Raw genomic sequence first — 21736 nt, 5'->3', positions numbered from 1 at the left:
AAAGTTTTTTTCATCGGCGTTTTCTTACACGAACCCATCCCAACCCATCACCATGACCTAGCCGCCCGTTTGCCAAGCTTACCAACGCTTCATCAACAAACTCTTTGAACGTTAAAGCTTGCACCTTCCAAATGACGACCTATCCTAACGTCTCCCCCACCCTCCTTTTGGCACCCGTGGTTAAGCCCATTTTAAAACATTCCAACACGCTTGAGTTAAGTCTGTTTGGGCCTGAATCCCTGATGTCTTGACGTGGCGCCCCGACAATCCAGGATGACAACCAAACCTCCATGTTGTCAAAGGCGCAAAGGCCTAGCCTGGGCCTAGGTGCAAGGTGCATAAAAGGCGATGGTTTTTTTAGAGGTTTTAGACATGTTTTAGGTTTTAGGTTGATTCCGGGCTTGTTGATTTAAGCTGCTTCAGCCTGATCAAACGATTTTGACTAGAACTTGGCATGAAAATGCGCCTGATGATTTAACATACATCTTATTGTCAAAAGGCAAGGAAGAAACTACGAAGCATTTGCAAAGATGGCGGTAATCGTATTAAACACAAACGTATCAAACAAAAAGGTATCAAGCTCCACATTGGGCATTTGCAATTCATCGAAACAGATACCATAAACTGAAATTTTGAAATAAAATCAAATGTCTCAAATAGAAATCTTACAACTTATTTTAGAAACATTATCAAAACTCTGGTCTTGTGGTTTACAACAAAAATAACACAACCACAAGAGCAATAAAACAGTCCAGAGTAAAGAATAATCGCTCGGAGACATCCAAGCACGATTCTGGAGACCGGAAAAGTAAAACAGAAAAACGCCTTCACGAGTTCAATGAAAATGAATACCACGATATACAATATACAAATCATACCCGATTTTGACTATGGTATCAAGATGAGCCTTTGGTCAACATCCACCATCATAGTTATACTTGTCCGGGACCTCTACGGGATAATCTTGAAGGAGGCCTGCTCAACTCTGGCGCAGGAGGTCCTTTAAACTCTTCGGGTTTTTGGACCTCCTTCACCTGCAGAGGGGTAAGTTATTTCTAGTTATGCCATTTTAACAGAAAATTTTTGGGTGAGCGGTAGTTACGTACAGGTAGATATTTCAACTGTTTACCAAATAAAAAAGTGATTTCGGTTTTTATTACTTACTAAAGAGTAAAATGCCATTTTCGTCCCTGAGGTTTGGCCAGTTTTGCGACTTTCGTCCAAAGGTTTGTTTTTCCGCATGTGGATCCAAAAGGTTTGAAATCTTGCCATTTTCATCCAGGCTCGTTAACTCCATGCATTTTTCTCCGCTGAGTCAGGGATATTTCCGTCTTTTTTGTTAACTTAAAGGGCAATTCGGTCTTTTTCCACGGCATTTTTGGTCTTTTTGCATAAAGTGAAAAGGACCGAATTGCCCTTTAAGTTAGCAAAAAAGACAGCTTAAAAGAGAAAAATGGAGTTAACGAGTCGGATGAAAATGGCAAGATTTCAAATCTTTTGGATCCAAATGCAGAAAAACAAACATTTGGACGAAAGTCGCAAAACTGGGCAAACCTTAGGGACGAAAATGGCATTTCACGCCTTACTAAAAATAAAGCATACATCTTACTTTATAAAAAAAAAATGAGATTGCTATTTTAACAACCCGCATTAAAAATAACCCTTTTGAAACCCAGCCTGCATGAGCCCGCAATATAAATGGCACCTCTAGTGAAAGGTGTAAAGAAGACAAACCTTTGAGGTGTGTGTCGAAGTGTTGTTTGACCGTGCTTGTGATTTAAAATGTGCATGATGTTTTTGCTGAATCTGTTGGAACCTTTGCAGCCAAAATGCGAAGTCGATTCCATTATGCATGTTCATGTTACCGTCACCATCATCTGAAAAATGTATGGAAGGATTCGCGGATGATGTACGGTTGACTTGCCCCTTGTGGTCAAATGAATATGAAGGTACGGTTTTTAAACGAGTCCTTAAGATCTTAAAGGCTGCACTTTGCTGCAGTAATGAGTAGAAAAAACATAAAACTGTTATCTCATCATACGTCCATCAGCATTCAATAGCATCGATAATACTGCAAAGCCAACAGATAAATATCAACAAGTGACAAATTACATAAACGAGACATGCCTGCGGAAGCAGCATAAGAAGACCGTATAAGGCTTTTAACAACCATATATATCTTCCAGGTTCAAGAAGCTGAAATTAAGATAAAAAGGCTCAAATGATTCCACAATAGAGATAATGATGATGATGATGATGATAATAACAACATCAACAACAACAATAATAATAAGAGTAAACTGCCATTGTGGTCCCTGTGGTTTGGTCAATTTTGCCACTTTAGTCCAAAACTCAAACTTTTTGCATCTGGGTCCCTGTGGTTTCAGTTTTATTGCCATTTTGGTCCAAAAATGAAATCAGGTCATATTTGTCTTATAAAATCCTGTTATTTTGTCATTTTCCGCAGGGGCAAAATGATCATTTCTTTTTTATAAATAAATACCATATTTTATAAGACAAATATGACCTGATTTGCCCCTGAGGAAAATGACAAAATTGCAGGATTTTATAAGACACGTATGACCTGATTTCATTTTTGGACCAAAATGGCAATAAAACTGAAACCACAGGGACCCAGATGCAAAAGGTTTGAGTTTTGGACTAAAGTGGCAAAAGTAACCAAACCTCAGGGACCAAAATGGCAGTTTACTCTAATAATAATAACAACAACAAAGAGAAGCAGATATTCATCGTCTAAATTTTCAGGTATGCCGTGATTGAATAGCAACACATTACGCACCTGCAGCCTAAGATAAGCAAAAATTGGAGTCTCCAATAGGTTTATTAATTTATCCAGCTGAATAAAAAATCTGACATTAATATCTTCCTCCGTTAAAGATTGAATGACTGAACTTGCATGCTGATAAGCCTATCAAACGAAACAAGCATCATCAGACTTAACATGAAGATAAAGTATCCTGAATTTTTAGCTGTGTGAGTTTTTCCTTTTTATTATTCAACTTTTGAGTACTTGCCTGTGCCAATAAGCATAGACTTAATATGGCCATTGATGAATGGCTCCATGACGCATATAGTGAAAGAAATAAATCCTTTCCAGCAGCATCTACTAGTGACTGTTTTAAAAGATCCCGCAGGCCCGACAACTCGGTAGAAGTAAGCAGAATCAAATTCAAAGCCTATAACAACAAAAACAAAAGAGTCGGAAACTGCAACTTATTATTAACTTCTGTTGAGTCTAGTTACATTATATAAGAACCTGAACCATAGTAGATGCAAAGTCCAGGTCAGCTTCCTGTTCAAGAATTGTAGATAGTTCCCGGTAAACTCTTTCAGCATCTATAAGTACACAAAGCCGGCGGATAATCAAAGCACCACGCCTATACAAGGATGCTTTAATCAATACACGAATACATCAATATAAGAAAATGAAAAACAATTAACCAGACATTTTTTTTATTTAACAGAAGAATGAAGCTCACTTTTCCAGGAGTACTTTATCAGTCTGGAATTTATGAACTAGGAAAACAATAAGCTGACGGAAGTTATATTGATCCTCCGCTATGCATGCATGCACCTCCAGTACTAGAAGCACTACCTAACAAATTACCATATAAACATATAACTTTTTACACACACCATCTTTATAGGTAGTTTACTACTGCTATTTTTCGTACTTTTTGTTTATTATTGTTTTGATTTTATAAGACACTATGTTACCTGGATACTACCAATAGCTTTGCTATGAGTGAGATTTTAATGGGTACGTTGGTTTGTTACACATACCATCTTAAGTGTGTGTATGTGTGTGTGTGTATAGAGAGAGGTTGGTTAGTGTACAATAGGGCTTAATGTACGAACTGTACGCGACTGGTTTTTCAACGTGCGACTTTGTTTTTTAACATGTGAAATTGCTACAAAAAACCAACATGCGATTTCATCAAAATTACCAACATGCTTTTTTATAACATGCGATTGCACAATCGCGTACGAGCGTACGATAAGCCCTATTGTACGTTACACTTTTTCTCCCTCTATATATATATATACAGTTAGATAAAATAATTTAACCGAGGTAATGAAGTAGCGATGAAAAGATTACCTGATCAGAGGAATCCGACAATGCTTTAAGAAGTGTGTCAAATATATCATTCAAAAACGACAGGACCTGTTACACACATAAACCTTTTCCTTTTTAGTTTTATTTTCTTTTCATTACCAATAAGAATTTGAATACATATAACAGAGAGCATGCATAAAAAAATCATTGAAAACTGAATAATGAAATAGTATTCAAAGGTTACCTCAGTACGATGTCTATTTAAAAGCGTTGAAATCCAGTGCAATGATTCGATCCGGGTGGCCTCATATTCACTAGACAACTGCCTGGAAAATTAAGAGGAAAATGAAGAGCAAAAAAAATATGTGCAGCATAGTTACTAGTTGATTTTCTTTTTTCATAAACCCCATAAGCTAACCCTAAAACCCATAACGGATTTAAGGAAAATAATAGTATCTGACCTCTTTACAATGGAGAGGATTGCTCCAACATCAAACCCTTCAGCAGGATCAGCCTTAATCGCAAGAAGCTCTTCATTTGTTTCACGGGCTACCTGATGGTCACCAAAGCCAAAAACGAAAACTTTTATACCATTCAAAAATAGGGTTAAACTACAAATAAAAAACACGTACTTTCCCAATTTTTCGCAAATAAGTCCCCAAATTACATTATCAATTACCTTAGCTTATTTGTCTTATAGTAAACATGTCTACTTTTTAAAATTTTTGACTTGTGTAAGTCATTTTTATGATGCGGCATTTGAAGTTACAGATACACGAATTATAAAAGCTGACACTGATTTCTTTTATTTACTTATCAAATTCTAATTCTATTGATAGTAATAACAACAAGATCTTTTTACTAGTATTCTTATTAATAAAATAATAATAATAATAATAATAATAATAATAATTAGTATTAGTATTCTTATTAATAAAATAATAATAATAACAGAAAAAAACTTACAACACGTATCTTTTCTTCTTTATCGGCTATGCAAGGCAAGATAGCTCCTAACATATCCGCATAATAAGGAACTAGCTGATCACCGCCAAGTTTAATAAACTCGTTTATCTGCAATAGTTGTCTAATCTAAGTATGTACACAAAAAGACTACAAATATATCCAAGAAGAATCTAATAGTTGGCAATTTCCACTCATTTACTTATAAATTAGATCGATTCAAATTATATATCATCTCTAAAGGGTCATACACATAAAACATAAAAAAATACTTGATACAGAAACATGCCAAATGGTACTTACCCAGGTGATTGCAGTCCAACGAGTGAATTCATCAGGTGAAGATGCTCTCTGCACAAGTATTTCTGCCATGCGACCATAATCTACAGACTTCATGAGTAGCACTGCTAGAGTCAGAAATTTATAAATAAATGATAAAACACTTGCTACTCAAAAAAATATGAAAGGTTTTTAATCCACTAGGCACTAGCCCTAATATTGTAGATTAAAAGATGCAATGGTTTCTTAGATAGCATATCAGCAAGTCATAGAATGATAAAAGATTAGTTACAAGGGCCATACCGGTGAGTTCTTGATTTCCTGAAGGAACTCTGAAAGTGCTGAGTCAGCTTGCTGTCGGATTTCATGACTGGAATCACTTAACATATTAAATAAACCTGAGATCTCCACAAGTCAGTGGTCCAACAAAGGTCTGAGACAAAAGAACATGAACGTTCACGGGTAATACCATTTAATCTGAAGTGAGATCATTTACCATCAAGAAAATCGGGAAGAAAACCGAGCATATCTATGTCTGGAACACTGTCCAACACTGTGATCCATCCAACCAAAAACTGACGGACATAAGGGTTTAACACGTTCATTCGCTCTCTCAACAGAGGTATAAATTCTTCAATGCTGACATAGAAAAACCAAAAGACGGGACTACTTATAAGTTATAAACCCAAATTAATAGAATATTCGTATTACAAAAATTGTAGATAATCACCTGAATTGATCACTCTCTGTCACAATGTCCTGTTTCCAGCAATAAAAACATCAATTTATCCTTGATATGCAATTTAGCATTTGCACACGATTTACAGAACACAGAAGTAACAAATAGAAAAGGCGTTCACCTTCACAAGTCTATCTAAAAGATGAGCTGCACGTTGGACATTGGGATCTGAATCAGCTGAAAGCTTACATAATGCATCAAATATCTGGTTGAAGAACACGATGAAGTCTCCTCTCACAACCTGCAAAAGGGCATAAGCTAAACCCAAAACGTATTGTTTATACGTTATAACTACTTTGTGATGTCAGAATTCACATCACCTTTGCAATATTGTATAAAGCTTCACAAGCATAATAACGAACTCTGCTATCTTGATCACCGAAAGAGTTGATCACAGGTGGTACAATTTGCTGCCAGATGGATTGTAAGAGAAAAGACAAAAACTTCAGTAATGTTAACCTATATAATGTGAAATAATTAAAGTTTTTAGCAAATTAATAACTTTGCAGCATGCATACGCAGAAATACAGCAAGGAGTACGTCATATAAGAACAATCACTGTTTTTTTAATATCATCTCGATTAGATAAACATTCAATCCATTTGGCAAATTATTGTTGTTATATAAGATATATTATCATGTGATGATAATATTATGTGCTACGCTTTTTACTCTTATGCAACTAGAAACTAAAGTATGCGTAATTGATAAGCCACAACGTGTATTTGGCATGCAGAACAGTGGAATACAACCAGATAGTGATATCAATTACTATCATAGCTTGCATGGAATATTTTTCTTTTCATGTTGTTTGGTGGTGAACAATTTAACATTTTAACATCTTGCAAACCATCGCATGCACATGCCACGCAAAGCGAAAACAAATAAGGATAGATACATTCTAGTGGACGTTTGAATAAAACCCAAATGAAAGAATGTTTATCATTATGTATCAAATTTGTCACCAAAATAATATTACACTCTATCAAAATAACTAAAACTCTAGACTTCAATAAAACAAAGAATAAAAACTCCAATCTAAAACGATAACGAAATTATCAAAATTAGAAATCTTTGTTAATATTTTTGAGGAATTATTGACCCGTTCCTTCACTTTTTAGTTTTTCCGCATTCGCATCAATCCACATACAAATCAACCATTCGAGTAATAGATCCATCGTCATCTTCCCTCAAGTTCTTGGAGTATGGAGTTTTAGTTGATGAGTGCTTTAGTTTAGCCACTTCCATAAATCCTTCCTCCACCGCCTCTAGTTTCACGTTTGCGTCTGTTATAAATTTTTTTGATCTATCGATACCCTCCACTATGAGAGAATGCTTATCATATAATCAAAAGTTGTCCCTAAAGCATTAGCCTAAGAATTTCTAATAACCAAATTATTAAGTCGGTTAAAGTAATATTAAACTTGGTTAAAAAACTAATATTGTAGATTTAACTATAGCAAAGAAAAAACCATCCAGTCTAAATTTTTTAGAGTTGTTGACTCGTTTCTTCACTCTTCTTCCGCATTCCCATTGATCCAAGTACAAGTCAACCATTTAAAGTTATCAGTCCCTCATCAACTTTTACTAATGGAAATAATGGTTGTCGTTTTCTTATACTTATCTTACATTAATAGTTTAATTACTTGGTAAGAAGGGCTATAGTCCGCTTCCGGTACAAGAGTTCAATACACTATCCCTCAAGTCACTAAGTGGTTTATCAAATAACACTCACAATTACAACCTTAAAGAATATTGGCAAAAACAAGTTGTTATTAATTACTATCACAAACTAAAAAGCAACTAAAGAACTAAACGCAAACCTCAAGATGTTGTGAAGCTTCCGAGCTCAAACCAACAGTAGCAGCAGCCAATCCAATCAACCCTCCCTGAAAACAAACACACAATTACAAAAACTGAAAAACCACAAACCAAACCTCACTGATGTAATTCACCTATACCTTGCGATGATTCGCTTGTGAAGAGTAAGTAAACTCATGAACCAACAGCTTAATCACAGCACTTATTTTATCATGATCTCCAGCAACTGTCAACTGCTTCACAATTCCTTCAACCTAACAACACTCAAACCATCACACAATCATCCAAAACCTCTAAACCTTTCAAAACTTTCAAAATCAATTAAAATTGCATATAACAATCAACAAAACCCTAACCTCAAGAGCAGCGTTTTTCCGCTTCTCGTATAACTTATCGGCGAGATTCCGAAGAACGGCAGCCGGAATTGCTGTGAATGCGTCCGACATATCGGACGATTTCAATTGAATCAAAGCAAACGATGATCAAATCCGTTTTCTGATCTTTTGTTGTGCGAATTGGAACATGTTATACGAAATTGACGGAACGATGAACGAATTGTGACGGTTTTGAGTTACGGAATCGATGAATGTAGAGTGTTATTGAGTGAATTGTAGATCTGAAGAGGAATTTTAGGGTTAGGGAAGAACAGAAGAGAAGATGGAGTATAAATGGTGTGTTTGATTTGTTTTTCTGGTTTCTTATTTTGGAGGGGTGTTTTTGGCATTTTGAGATTTGGACGGAATAAACTAAACAATATTACATCAAAGGGTGTGAAAAAAAAACAAATTAACCGAATTAACCGACAAAGCCAAACCGAAAAATCGAAGCAAATAAGAAACCAGTGGATCGGTTAATGGTTTTTTTGAAAACCGAAAATACTGGATCGGTTATGGTTATCATTTTTTCCATACCCACCATAACCGAACCGAACTGCCATGTAATAAATATTTGTAGGATTTAGTACTTTTCACCATATATTTAATATTTGATATTTTTAACTGGAGATTTTTACTACTTATGGGTTTTTCATATCATTTTGTGGTTTTGATTGAATGTTTATTTGAATTTATGGAATGTATCATATCACTTTATTTGAATATTCGATAATAATTGGTATTAATATTATAGATTATATGTATTTTTAATACTAGGTAATATACTAATATATACAAATATGCAATAACAATTTATTCCATGTTAAAAAATCAAGCTATTTTAAGCTAAGCTAAATACACGGTTATCCACCCATAACCGACTCACTATAACCATCAAAACCGAATAAATATAACTGATCGGTTATGGTTATGGTTATCCAATAACCGACATCGCGGTTATGATTATGGTTTTTGGTCAAAACCGACCCATGCACACAAAACTATCAAAGTTATATCACATCAAATTACTTTAGCGATTGCCTAATAGTGAAGTCGTCCAAAGTTTGAGAGAAAAGTTTAACCTATTTTTGTGTTAAAAAGCAGTGTTAGACTATCACTGAGGTTCTCATGCTCAAGACTTCTTGATCATTATCTCCACTAAAGGCCTACACATGTTGGCGATGGAGTATCAAGCCATCCTTAAATATCGGTTAATGATCTCTTTGTTTTTAGTCAATGAGCCTTGCCAATTTGCCGCATGGTTTATTTGGATAACTTTTGGGAGCATGCGGTCCATTGTAAGGAGTTACCGGGTTTTAAATACAGACGTAACTAGGCCAAAGATGTCTTATGTGATGCGCTTAAGCGGGCTGGAATCTCTACAAAAAATGAAGCCCCTGTGAATTTTCTGACATACCCACTTGAATGGAGGTCAACTCTGCGGCAGGCGGATGTTCTTGTTTTCGATTGGGCAGGAGGGAAGCACGTTTGTCTAGACCTTAACGGAGTATCCCACCTTGTTAGACTCAGGGAAACCGTTTCTTGGTTGGTCGGGTTGTGTTGAAGGCATAATTGGGAAAAGTTGTTGACATGAAAAAGTTTGTGTTGAGAATCAACATGCCTTCATTCTCTTTACCTTTGATACCTTTGGTTCCCTTGCTCTTGAAGTTGTTGGTTTATCGGACATAGTGTAGAGGGTCATGCACAACAATTTCTCGACGTCAAAGAACCAAAGTTTTATTTTCAGTAGAATTGGATTTGTTATTCAAAAGAGGGTTGCGATGCAATTTGTTGCCGGTTTACCTACCATTCTTGTGCAATTTTTCTATCATTAATAAAATTATCTCCTAATCAATAAAGTAGTAATTTTTAAGTCACGATATACTATCTATAGTAATGTCAAAAAGATAATTGTTATAGTTAAGTGTTACGTGATAACATGTCTAGTGTCATCTTTCATTCAAATACTACATGAAAAGCCTTTCGGTGTACACAAAACACATCATATATGTATCATCTTTTTATCATGGAGCGTCGATATCGTATGTTTTCTTAAGAAGTTCAAATCATATGTTAATGTGCCTCTCTTATGTCCCGTATTTTTGTGGATCTAGTTATTATATTATATAATGCACAAAGTCTTGAAACTAATTTCGTAACATATTTAAATTCACAATACATAGACAAATATTTGTCATGGGGTGTTTTTTCATATCTGCAACAGTGATTCAATGTGTAGTTTACAAAAAAGAAGAGAACATTGAGATAACGACGTATTTGTTCATTGTGATTATTAAAGTGGGAGACAAATAATTTAGTTCGGCCAAAAGATGTTTTCTTATCCAATAAAATTGGATAATGTATATAAATACAAAATTTGAATAAAAACAAATTCCAAATTCAACGGGAATCTATGAATAAGCAACGATGGTGACACGGACGTCATTGAGCACGTAGAATAAATGAATCCATATTGGATAATCTTTGTATTATTGGGGTGTTTTCACGTTCAATAATAAAATAATGAGTTATTGGATTTTATCACCCTTAACTATTGGCTATTGGCCGCTGTCACCCCCAACTATCACTTTTACTCCCGTCACTCCCAACTTAACACTTAGTGTGTTCTGTCACCAAATCACTAACCTTTGATCCTGTTATTATACTTTTGAGGGTGTCCTAAGATCCCTAAAACATTCCCAAGATCCCTATGACACCCTAAAAAGTGTAGTAACAGGATCAAAAGTTAGGGATCAGTTAACTACGTGGTGACATAACACACTAAGTCAGGGGCGGACCTAGCACTATAATAGGGGTAGCGGTAGTGTAAATTTTGGAAAAATTTGACATTTTTTCGATTTTGTTACCTCTTTGTTTTGAAATGTTACCCCTATAACGTTTTTTCTAGATCCGTCACTGCACTAAGTGTTAAGTTGGAGGTGACGGGCGTCAAAGTAATAGTTGGGGGTGGCAGCGGTCAATAGACAATAGTTGAGGGTAATAAAATCTAATAACCCTAAAATAATTGGGTTGGATATGTTTGTTTATATTTAATAATAAAATAATTGGGGTGTTTTCACCTTTAACATAACTGATATATGGGCTCGTTTTTATTTCGTGTTGGAACCTATGGAAGGCGAGAAACGTTGTTATATTTACGGGCAAATATCTAATGCAACTATAACCTTGGAAGAGATAAAATCCTTAGGCTATCACTGGAAGAGTTAAATGTTAACATATAAACATAAAATTTGTACTTTACATCTTTCAAAAGTGTTATGACCACACTTGAATTACCTTTGATCTTATTTACAAATCTATGTACTTGATAACAAAAATATCATTAAACCTCAAGTCAAAAGAAATAAGCCTATTTTGCAACATTTAATCATTTAAGCAACCAAAATTGATGACATTTTCTGCAAAATCTCATGATTGTTTACTAATACATGAAAGAGGGGAACAAAACAATCTAAAACACACATGTTACAGATGTGTCATTTCTGTGTTCTAAACAAATAGTACAAACAAGAAGAGAAAAATATCGGCACTAATGACAAAATTCTTATTCTTTTCAATGATATAATCATTAGCCATATAACACATACAATAAAATCGACAGTAACAAAGACGAAAAAAGAAGGTTAAAATCGCTCAAAAGAAAAGGAAGTTAAAAGGGACTCTTCAAGCTCTTTAAAACCTCTGTAAACCGCGTCCGTTTGGCTCTGCGGCAACGCCAGTCTCCGTACTTCAGTCATATACCTGTTGACCAACACATAAAAATAAAGCAATTAGAGACGGTTTTACTATAAGGATTAATTTCATATATACCTTTACAAACTTGAAAATTTCACATATACCCAACAAAAACTAAAAATATCATATATGCCCTTACAAAATAGATAATATATCAAATATACTCAATATATATTAAAAACAATCTAATAAATAATCATTTTACCCTTGTTTTTTGAACTTCAAGTTTTCATATATACTCATCTTTTAACTTCATATTTTTATATAACACATTTTAAGCTTAAATTTATTTTTACCCATTTTTTTATAAACAATAGTATTCTTCATATATAATATTTAAGCTAAAGAAATTAAGCTAGAAATGAGAAAATATAATATCTAAAGTTAAAGGTCATAAATGAGATTGCAAAACTTTAAAAAAATAAGGGTAAAATTGTCATTTATTAAATTCTTTTTAATGAATTGGTATATATATGATATATTTCAACTACTTTGTAAGGGTATATATGATATTTATAATTTTCCAAGGGTATATATGATATCTTGCAAGTTTGTAGGGGTATATATGAAACCGCCACTCACTATAAATGATTAATTTCATATATACCCATACAAACTTGTATAAAAAAAAAGAAAGAGTTAAATGTCATTTTAGTCCCTATGGTTTGGGCCATTTTGCCAGTTTAATCCAAAGGTTTCATTTTTCGCCTGTGGTCCAAAAAGGTTTTACCATTGCCATTTTAGTCCACTGGGTTAACTTCATCCATTTTTTCTGTTAACAAGAAGGACAATTCAGTCATTTTATATGGCCGAATTGCCTTTACATATAAAATGACCGAACTACCCTTCTCGTTAACAGAGAAAATGGATTAACTTAACCTAGTGGACTAAAATGGCAACGGTGAAACCTTTTTGGACCCACAGGCAAAAAATGTAACCTTTGGACTAAACTGCCAAAATGACTCAAAGCACAGGGACTAAAATGGCATTTAAGTTTACCTGTTTGCAGCACTTGCAATCTTATCACGAACTCCATGACTTATCGCAGTTCTTTGATCCATTGAAAACGTTCCACGGAGAATTAGTGAAGTCCCAATTGGGCTTGAACCCATTCCACGTGCAGAAGTAGATACGGCCCATTCCCGGAGCACAACCAGCACCGACCGCAAAAGCCTCAATTTCAGAGTTGGTGACAACAAGACCGCACCACTAGACAACAACTGATCATACGTGTTCAAAACCGGTTCTACTGCCCCCTTGCAAGCTGCCAGAAGCGCTCTTGCAACATCCTCGTCACCAACTATTTCAGCTCCCGAAACAAATCGATCCTGCATTAAAATATCAATATATACTATAAATATGCTATTTTGTCATATCAACCAACTTTGGCCCCTCGACTTTAGCATTAACCAACTTTAACCCCTTAACTTTAATGACATGTTTAGCCCCTTAACTAAACAACTTTAGCCCCTCAACTTTATTAATAAACATCTTTAGCTCCTCAACTTTAATAATAAACAACTTTAGCCTCTCAACTTTAATAATGACATGTTTAGCCCCTCAACTTCAATAATGACATGCTTAGCCCCTTAACTAAAACATCAAACAACTTTAACTCTTGCGATTTGCTTATTTTTATCTATGTTTTGAACACACAGCGGAGCGAGGGTGGTAACCCACGAGTTAAACATCTAAAAATGCATTTCAAGAATTTATAGAACCTAATAAACAAGCGGGTCCATACCAACGCAGCTTTCTCAAGATGTAAGCATAATGTATCTAAAGGTAAAACGGCACTGTCTCCTGGATAAACATGTGAACCGATCCTCTTTAATACAGCACAAGCTTCGGCAATACCGCCCTTTGAGAGAGCTTGATCCATCAGTCGGCCCCACGTATCCCTTACAATGCTACTGTCAGTATCACCAGAATAGCTTGCGAAATATAGCATTTCTAAACATATCTGAAAACGAAAGAATAAATATTAATCATAATAGATCTGGCTTTATACCGTAAAATTTTCCAAAACTGTCAAATAGGCCTGTAAAGTGTAAACGAACTGAACGTTCATCAACTTGTTTAGCGGAAAGTTCGTTTGTTTTCGTTTATTTAATAAATGAACGAACATGAACACACGTTTTGTTCGTTCATTTATGCTCGTGAGCGTTCGTTTATGTTGGTTCATTTACGTTCGTATATTTACATTTGCTTATGTTTGTTCGTTTATGTTCGTTTCAATTTAAATGCATAAGGAGTTATATTTGTATAAATGTTACACATAAAAGCAACTTTCTAACTACTTATATAAATATAACTAATTGGTAATTGGGCTTTATAGTAACAAAAATGGGTATTCCAACGCAAGTTATCGTTATTAATCACTTATTAATTTTAAAAATTACTTTATGTTCGTGAACTGTTCGTTTAGGTTTTAAACGAACAAACATAAACGAACACGAAAATGCCCATTTTCTTAATAAACGAACATGAACAAAATAATGTGTCCGATTATATGTTAATGTTCGTGTTTGGTTAAAGTTAAATGAACGAACACGAACACGACTTTGTTCATGTTCATTCGGTTCATTTACAGGCCTACTGTCAAAAAAGAGAATGAAAAGTACTATACCTCCCAAAGCTCAAATGGAACAGCATATTCATTGTATAATTGCGTGATGCTTTTTAAATCCAACGATAACTCCTTCAATTTTTCCTTTACCGTTTGAAGATATTCAGCTTCAGAATTACTTGGGGCAGATTCGGATGTACTAGGAGCAGACTCTAACTTAGAAACAAGCCTCTCAAGTTCCTCTTTGATTTTAATTTGAAATTGTAAAACGGTTAGTTTCCCCTCAAGCAAATCTAGTAACCCACTATCTCTAGAAGAATTTGTTAAACTGTCACCATCACTTGCACTTTTAGCCTGAATAACCGCATTGCTTAGGTATTGGCGTCTGAAATCGAAAAAAGTATACAGTAAATACCGTTCAAACCAGTTATGAGTATATAGAAAAGATGGCTGCAAAGATATTATAAGGTACCTTTGATCGAGTGTGGAGAAATTTTCCAAGCCGTTGGATCGCCTTTCTGCTAACCGTAAGAGTACATGTGCTGCAAGAACATGCTGCCGTTTTAGTACGTAGTAACGTGCTAAAAGCTCAAAGTATTTCGTTTGGTGAGCGGGAATCGGTGCTCCCGAATGTCCCAGTGGAGAAGCTCCTGTTGTAGGCTCGCGACCCGCGTTCTGTAAGAAAGGTACTAAATCAGGCCCACCGAACTCCAACAGTTCATCCTCAAGCCCTAAATCAATAAGGGTTCGGTACAGATACTCATGAAAGATTCTATCGGATGATTGCACTCCAAGTTGAATAATCTGGCATATGTATTTCTTTCTAGCAGCTGGAGTAAGCGAAGACTGTGCAGACGGTCTGATTGGTGACCCGAATTCTCTCTGTGACGCTTCGCCTTTTAGAGACCGTAACGCACTAGTGATGATGTCATAGCACCGTTGTCTCTGAGCAAATGCGTGGGCCCGGGCTCCAGCCTCAAGTTGTTCATTCATAGCATCTCCTGCAGGGTCTAAAGCCTGTGCCTTTTGTAGAGGCAATCGAACCACAGCTTCATAAAATCTGCAAAAAAAATTGTAATAAAGAATTAAAAGAAAATTTGTTATTTGGAACCATTGGTGACAGTTTTGACTTTGGCCTGTTACCTCAAGTCCTCGAACCGTTTGCAAACGGTTTGGAGATCTGCAGACTCAGGAACACCGCTCAGTTTACTGAAGGCATCTCTAGCAAGTGTTTCTCTCTCATCGTTATTAGTAGCAGCAGCAGCTCTCTCGAGACACTCAACAGCCAAGTAGAATTTGTAATCAGATTCTTGATAAAAACTTGGACAACCTTCACGTAACCTGCCGCTAATATCATCCACCGTTCCCCTACCGTCTGGACCCGTGTAATACTATAATATCAAGAATCCAATATTAGGGATACAACTATACAAGCATAGTTTTAAAAACATGATATAGTAAATTATTAATTTTCTTCTAAAGAGTAAATTTCCATTTTCATCCCTCCGAGGTTTGGCCAGTTTTGCGACTTTCATCCAAAGGTTTGTTATTCCGCATCTGGATCCAAAAGGTATGAAATCTTGCCATTTTCATCCGGCTTGTTAACTCCACCCATGTTTCTCCGTTAAGTCATGGATATTTCCGTCTTTTTTGCTAACTTAAAGGGCAATTCGGTGTCTTTTCCACTTTATGTAAAAAATAGAATACTCTGAAAAAGACTGAATTGCCCTTAAGTTAACAAAAAAGGAAGAAATATCCCTGACTTGACAAAGAAAACTAGATGGAGTTAACTAGCCGGATGAAAATGGCAAAATTTCAAACCTTTTGGATCCAGATGCGGAAAAACAAACATTTGAACGAAAGTCGCAAAACTGGCAAAACCTTAGGGATAGAAAGGGCATTTTACTCTTTTCTAAATTTAACTACCTCCATTAGAGCAGATACAAGCCTTGTAGCAAGTCTATCACCATCTTCAGAGCAGACGAGCTGGTGAAAAGTTAACTGAATTAACGCCTGCTTCGTACTTGAGTCAAAGGATTGAATTAACCGAGTGACGTGATGCCGCGAAAGAAGCTGGAGGAGAAATAAAGCTTCACCACATCTAAGCAACAGCTGCCTTACACACTCCATAGCCCTCACCTACAAGCCACATATCTTTATTAATAATAACTTAACAAATATGCATTTATACATGTTACATTAGACTTATATTTAGTTATTTACCTCCATGGAAGCCAATTCTGCAGGACTGTAAGGAAGTCGTTGCCTTTTATTAGACGTGCCTGCTGCACCGGACTCTAAATTCCGAGAATACGGACTGTATATGTTCCTTGTCATACTCCTATCACCAGTTGCCACGTCAGCAATCGTCCCAATCAAAATAGAGCCCGTCAAATCTCCCAAACCAGCACTACCGTAAAGTCCTCTTCTTTGATTCCTCCTAGATCGTAAAAACTTTTCGAGAGACCGAAGTTTATCTTCTAGAACTTGCATTGCTTCCACCGAAAGTCGGCACCCGACTATTCCATTTTCGTTAGCGGCGTCGGAGGAACTCATAACGGGTAGCTCCCAAACAGGCAGAAGCAACCGTGAAGCACACAAACATAACCCTTCATGTGCACCGGAGAATACGGGTTCAGCCTCTTGAACCACTTGACCCATGCTAAACCCACCGGCTCCAGTTCGGGTGTTAGCCAATGCCCCGCTACCGTCAACCTGGGGTAAACCCACGACCCGTGGGTCTTCAAAGGCTTCAGCCGCCTTCTCAGCAACAACATTGTTTATGAAATTTTCTGTGTGTACGATCCGTGCAGCCAGCATTAGACACATGGCAGCAGCCTCACCGGGCCCGAATCGGTTAAAGAAATCCTCGAGTATTGTTCTTGGTGTGTTTGACTCAAGCAGCCGTCTTAAAATGTCTACGGGTCGATTGAAAACAAGTTCCATCATCCCCATTGTACTAAAAATAATCATCCGCCTACGTGGCAGTATATGCTGAGTTGGCAAATCACCTCTAGCCCATAGTTTTCCAGCCAACTTCTCGAACGACTCACCGAAATTATCGTATCCGACAAACTCAAGTTGCGAATACAATGAATGCACGGTTGCAGCTGTTTCGGGTAACGGTAGAACTTCAGCTACAGCCAGCATTCGTCCTTCAATCGGGAGAGTAGAAACGCATTCTCTTAATGCCCTTGAGCTTCTGACACTTGTCCCTAAGTTAGTGGATGAAGATGTTGACTGTGTGGTTGAAGTTGAATCTCGGTTTGCGATTAGAAGTGATGAAGTAGTCGAAGGAGATGAATCAGAAAGAACAAGTGTTGCGGATGAGTAATGTGCTGACTCAATCTTTAACGAAAGATCTTCGCTTTGCGATCGACCAGCAAGAGAAAGTGGCCCATATGATAACCCGCCACCCACACCCAACGGAGGTGCGGGTCGAGTCGTGACAACCTTCAAGCAACTTGGTTTTTGAAGATTATTACCGAAAGTTCCACTGGATTTAGTGGTTGTAAGATACATTCTTCTTCCATCAGACAAAATTGCTACAAGATGCAGCCATTTTGACTCTACGATAGATAAAGGAGATATTGAAACTATAGAAGTTTTTGTTGGTCTAGCGGAAGATCTGGATGCTGCCGCCTGCCTGCCGCTACTATGCAGTTCCCGCTGATTGATTAAGTTCTTCTCCTCTGTCACCTTTTTAAGTGGCCCGTTACCATCCTGACCTAATGAATAGACTTGAATTTTCATTTCTTCGGTCCGGGCATACAAAATGTGCCTCTCGTTATCAACAGCCATTTCGACAATGGGGTCCACAGCCCCGAATTTGAATACATTTGGTACCACCCACCTGAAACGTAAAGTGGAAAAATACAGTCAACAAAATTTAACAGAAAAAGGAAACTATGCACATAAAAAAACTCGTATGTATACCTTGAAACCACACTACCAAGGCCAGCTGTCAAACAAACTTTACGGCACTGTTTGTACCAACCCGAACCCGTAGAATAATGCAGTTCATAAATATGCCCATCACGGCCCGCCAAGAAAATATGACCTCTATTTGTGCATGCAATACATGTCATAGTAACTCCATCAGATGGTATCGTGTATTCAGGTAACGGTTGTAGTGAAACCTCTGCGTACGGGTCCGATCCATCACCACTTCCAGAGCAGCATACTCCAATAAGAAGCAACTGAGAAACACTAAACTTGAGTAACAAATAAAATTAAATTAACCAAGAAAAAAAGTACAACTAATTACCTCAATGGGAGTTGCCAAGACTAAAAGATATTGAATAGCTTCTACAAAAATTCCGGGCTTGGTTTTGACCAAACCGACAGCACATATAGCTTGTTCTTCACCACTGTATTCGGGGCATTGACCATCCCTGAATTAAAAGATGAATAAGGTTAAGATGGTTATAGACGTTGTGAAAAAGAACAATAATATTTGTAATGATACTGCTTACCATTTATCAAACCGCCAGAGGAATAGAGAATTATCAACAGATGCCCATGCTCTACGGATTTCAGGAAATATTCCACATAAGGCCGTGCCTTCACCACCAGCAGCATTATATCTTTCGATGAGTACTGAGGGTAATTCCCTGCTATCTACTACTTCGACCAATGGAGGCCACTGCAATAACATTAGAAAAAAATAGATATAAGTCAAGAGTATCAATTAAGGCATGCAACTTTGTCTTTTTCATTGGCATGATGTTATCAGATATATCTACATCGTTCTGATGAAGCTTGACTAACAAGTTATAAAGAAATACTCTCACGAGATCAGATGCTTGTATCCACTCATAAGATAGTGGTAACATGAGTGACGGTTGTATCTTTCTTAACAAAAATAATTTTATTGTGATTTGTAGTTGGCAGTGCTTTACAAGGCATTCCGTTTGTTAAACCCTTGACGCTATATATACAAATCTGCAAATCGGTTAATCTGAGTAAAAAAAGGAAACCGGAATCTTTTTTTTGGAATATAGGTAATGCCACTCCGCTTTTTGTTTGGAACAAGCATGTAATAAGTCAATTATGACACCTGAATCGTACATTAAAACTGAAACAACCAAAAATCCACACAAAGTCTAACACATGATTGCTCCATGAACCGTAAAATTTAACACAATTATTACACTAAGCTTTTCAAATCTTCACTCGCCTAAACTCAACCACCGTAACAAGGTCACTAAATCAAACTTCTGAGTTCTAACCATTGTTTACCGATACACCTATTCAACACTCAACAGCCATAATAAAACACCTAGTATGCACACCGACTTTAAAAATCTTTAACTATCCAAGTCAAACTCTAAAGAAACAGTCCTACCGAAGCTCGTAAACTAGTATTTAGCAACAATTATATGTTCATAAGTCATAACTTATCCCAATGAAGTCAGTCCAAAGTTCTATCCTTATTGTTCCTAAATCAAACTTCTGACCATTAGGCAAACTCTTAAAAAGCTTTGACTATCTGAGTCAATCAGTCAAACTCTTATAAATCAGTTCTATTAAAGCTCTTAAACTACTATCTACTAACAATTACAAGTTCATAACTTACTTACTTACTTACTTATCCTATTAAATTCAGCCCAAAGTTCTACCTTTTTGTCCTAAAAGCAGCCTACACTACCCTATATAAAAACTAGCAAAACAAATAAGAGCTAATTTAACTTTCAATTTTCAAATTAACCTAATTATTACATATCCTAACAACAAACATTCAATGTATACCTCTCTAGGGTGAGTAGAGTAAGGATGACTAGTATATCTAGAAGCTTCTAGAGCTTCTTCCAAATCAAGCTGCGCTGAAACATCTCTACCGATTCGGTCACTGACAACGACACTCGCTTTGACAATATCGCGTATTCCGATCTCGTTTTCGCGCGACATCTTCGTCGGAGAATGCTAATTGTTGACGGTTGAGATGATGATGATGATAATCTGGAAGAGTGTGGAACTAATTTGACGATGATGATGATGATAGGAGATGTTGTTGCATTGGGCGCTAGGGTTTTGATGTTTGCAATTTGGAAGATTTGGGGGTTTTGTGAATGGAAGAAGAGATTTTTAGGGTTTATGTGGATTTGGGGATTTAATGGAGTGGTTGCTGAAAATACTGGCGGGCGAATTAAGCGGAGTTGTGATTTCTCAAATTTTGTGTTGTACAAGGGCTAAAATTGTAAAATTAGGGTAAGATAACCAAAAGGAGGCTTACGGGGGTTAAAATTGTAAAATTATGGTAAGATAACCGAAAGAAGGCTTCGGTTAATCTTAGGTTTATAAGAGGGTTTTGTTTTTTGTGAAATACACTTCATAACCTCTTATATCTGCCCCACGCAGACGACGTACAGACGTTTGAGTCTGTAACGTGTTTGTTTTTTGGAAATGATTTCATTAAAAAAACTCTTCTATACATCTTCTTCGCGCAGACCTGGCATCACATCTTCAAGGCTCTTCTATACCTCTCTGCTCTTTCAAAACACTCAAACCCCAAGCATCCTTCTCCAACCGACACCTCCACCTCATTCGCCACCCCCACATCTCCGTCAACCCCTCCACCTTCTCAGCCTCCACCGTCGACACCTCCACCTTCTCCGCCCTCGACCTCGACTTCCACCTTCTCCGTTGTCGACCTCCACTTTCTCTGCCTCCACTGTCGCTGTACTGCCTCCACTATCGACATCGACCTTCTCCGTCGTCAACCTCCACCATCGGTGCTTCTCTGCCTCCCAGCCGACACCACGCATGGTATGTTCTTAACTTTTAATTTTTGTCAAAAAATTGTTCTTATTATAATTGTTCTTTCAGATCTAATTTTTGTCTAGTGTCAGTTTATAATTGTTATTTTGTTAATATTAGTTCATAAACATTAATTCTGGTGTTTATATTTTGTTAATCTTTCAATTATGGTGTTTATATGTTAAACAGTTCCAATTGCAGTTATCATTGCAGTATGATTAATTTCAATTAGCACCAACATACTTTTACTTGATTTCTAATTTGGCCATTAGACTTGTTAGATTTTTAACTAAATATATGTTGTTTAATGTGAATGGTTTTAATAGTAGGTTGTAAGAAGTTGAATTGTTCTTGAGGTGATTTATTGGAATGTTTTAAAATGAAGTGAAAATTTATTA

The 21736-nt window shown here is 36.5% G+C and overlaps 2 protein-coding genes across 4 annotated transcripts; both read right to left on the bottom strand.

The window, feature by feature from the left end:
- Positions 1-615: 615 nt before the first annotated feature.
- On the bottom strand, positions 616-8595 carry LOC110871953 (protein VAC14 homolog). Its single transcript, XM_022120722.2, has 20 exons — positions 8237-8595; positions 8021-8134; positions 7883-7948; positions 6380-6469; positions 6181-6300; positions 6051-6079; positions 5817-5959; positions 5624-5718; positions 5345-5431; positions 5045-5152; positions 4540-4631; positions 4323-4404; positions 4121-4186; positions 3501-3616; positions 3278-3398; positions 3036-3197; positions 2801-2929; positions 2128-2196; positions 1735-1995; positions 616-1034 (listed from the first exon to the last, which is right to left on the bottom strand). The coding sequence occupies exons 1-20, from the start codon at positions 8324-8326 to the stop codon at positions 933-935; spliced, it is 2142 nt and encodes a 713-aa protein (XP_021976414.1). The 5' UTR covers positions 8327-8595; the 3' UTR covers positions 616-932.
- Positions 8596-11637: 3042 nt separating this feature from the next.
- Positions 11638-20736, bottom strand: LOC110871954 (nuclear pore complex protein NUP155). Of its 3 annotated transcripts, none has more exons than XM_035976402.1 (12): positions 20331-20736; positions 19055-19224; positions 18847-18949; positions 18516-18778; positions 16803-18432; positions 16506-16718; positions 15723-15970; positions 15052-15639; positions 14640-14964; positions 13755-13973; positions 13010-13338; positions 11638-12016 (listed from the first exon to the last, which is right to left on the bottom strand). In XM_035976402.1, exons 1-12 carry the CDS (start codon positions 20487-20489, stop codon positions 11899-11901), a joined length of 4365 nt encoding a protein of 1454 aa, XP_035832295.1. In that variant the 5' UTR covers positions 20490-20736; the 3' UTR covers positions 11638-11898. The 3 variants fall into 3 exon arrangements, with proteins under 3 accessions (XP_035832295.1, XP_021976415.1, XP_035832296.1); XM_022120723.2 differs by having other exon boundaries at positions 18847-18973; positions 20331-20735; XM_035976403.1 differs by lacking the exons at positions 19055-19224; positions 20331-20736 and having other exon boundaries at positions 18516-18762; positions 18847-18964.
- Positions 20737-21736: the final 1000 nt, after the last annotated feature.

This window comes from Helianthus annuus, chromosome 8, assembly GCF_002127325.2.
Source record: "Helianthus annuus cultivar XRQ/B chromosome 8, HanXRQr2.0-SUNRISE, whole genome shotgun sequence".
Taxonomy (NCBI): Eukaryota; Viridiplantae; Streptophyta; class Magnoliopsida; order Asterales; family Asteraceae; genus Helianthus; species Helianthus annuus.
The sequence above is the reverse complement of the archived record's forward strand: the minus strand, read 5'-3'. Positions and strand labels throughout refer to the sequence as shown.

Excerpts from the sequence above, each read along its gene's own strand:
- LOC110871954 (XM_022120723.2), bottom strand. The coding sequence starts at position 20,489 with ATGTCGCGCGAAAACGAGATCGGAATACGCGATATTGTCAAAGCGAGT. Across the intron at positions 18,433-18,515 it reads CTTGGTAGTGTGGTTTCAAG|GTGGGTGGTACCAAATGTAT; the intron begins GTATACATACGA and ends TTTACGTTTCAG. Across the intron at positions 13,339-13,754 it reads ATCTTGAGAAAGCTGCGTTG|GATCGATTTGTTTCGGGAGC; the intron begins GTATGGACCCGC and ends ATTTTAATGCAG.
- LOC110871953 (XM_022120722.2), bottom strand. The coding sequence starts at position 8,326 with ATGTCGGACGCATTCACAGCAATTCCGGCTGCCGTTCTTCGGAATCTC. Across the intron at positions 4,187-4,322 it reads TAAATAGACATCGTACTGAG|GTCCTGTCGTTTTTGAATGA; the intron begins GTAACCTTTGAA and ends TGTGTGTAACAG. Across the intron at positions 3,399-3,500 it reads GATAAAGTACTCCTGGAAAA|GCGTGGTGCTTTGATTATCC; the intron begins GTGAGCTTCATT and ends ATCCTTGTATAG.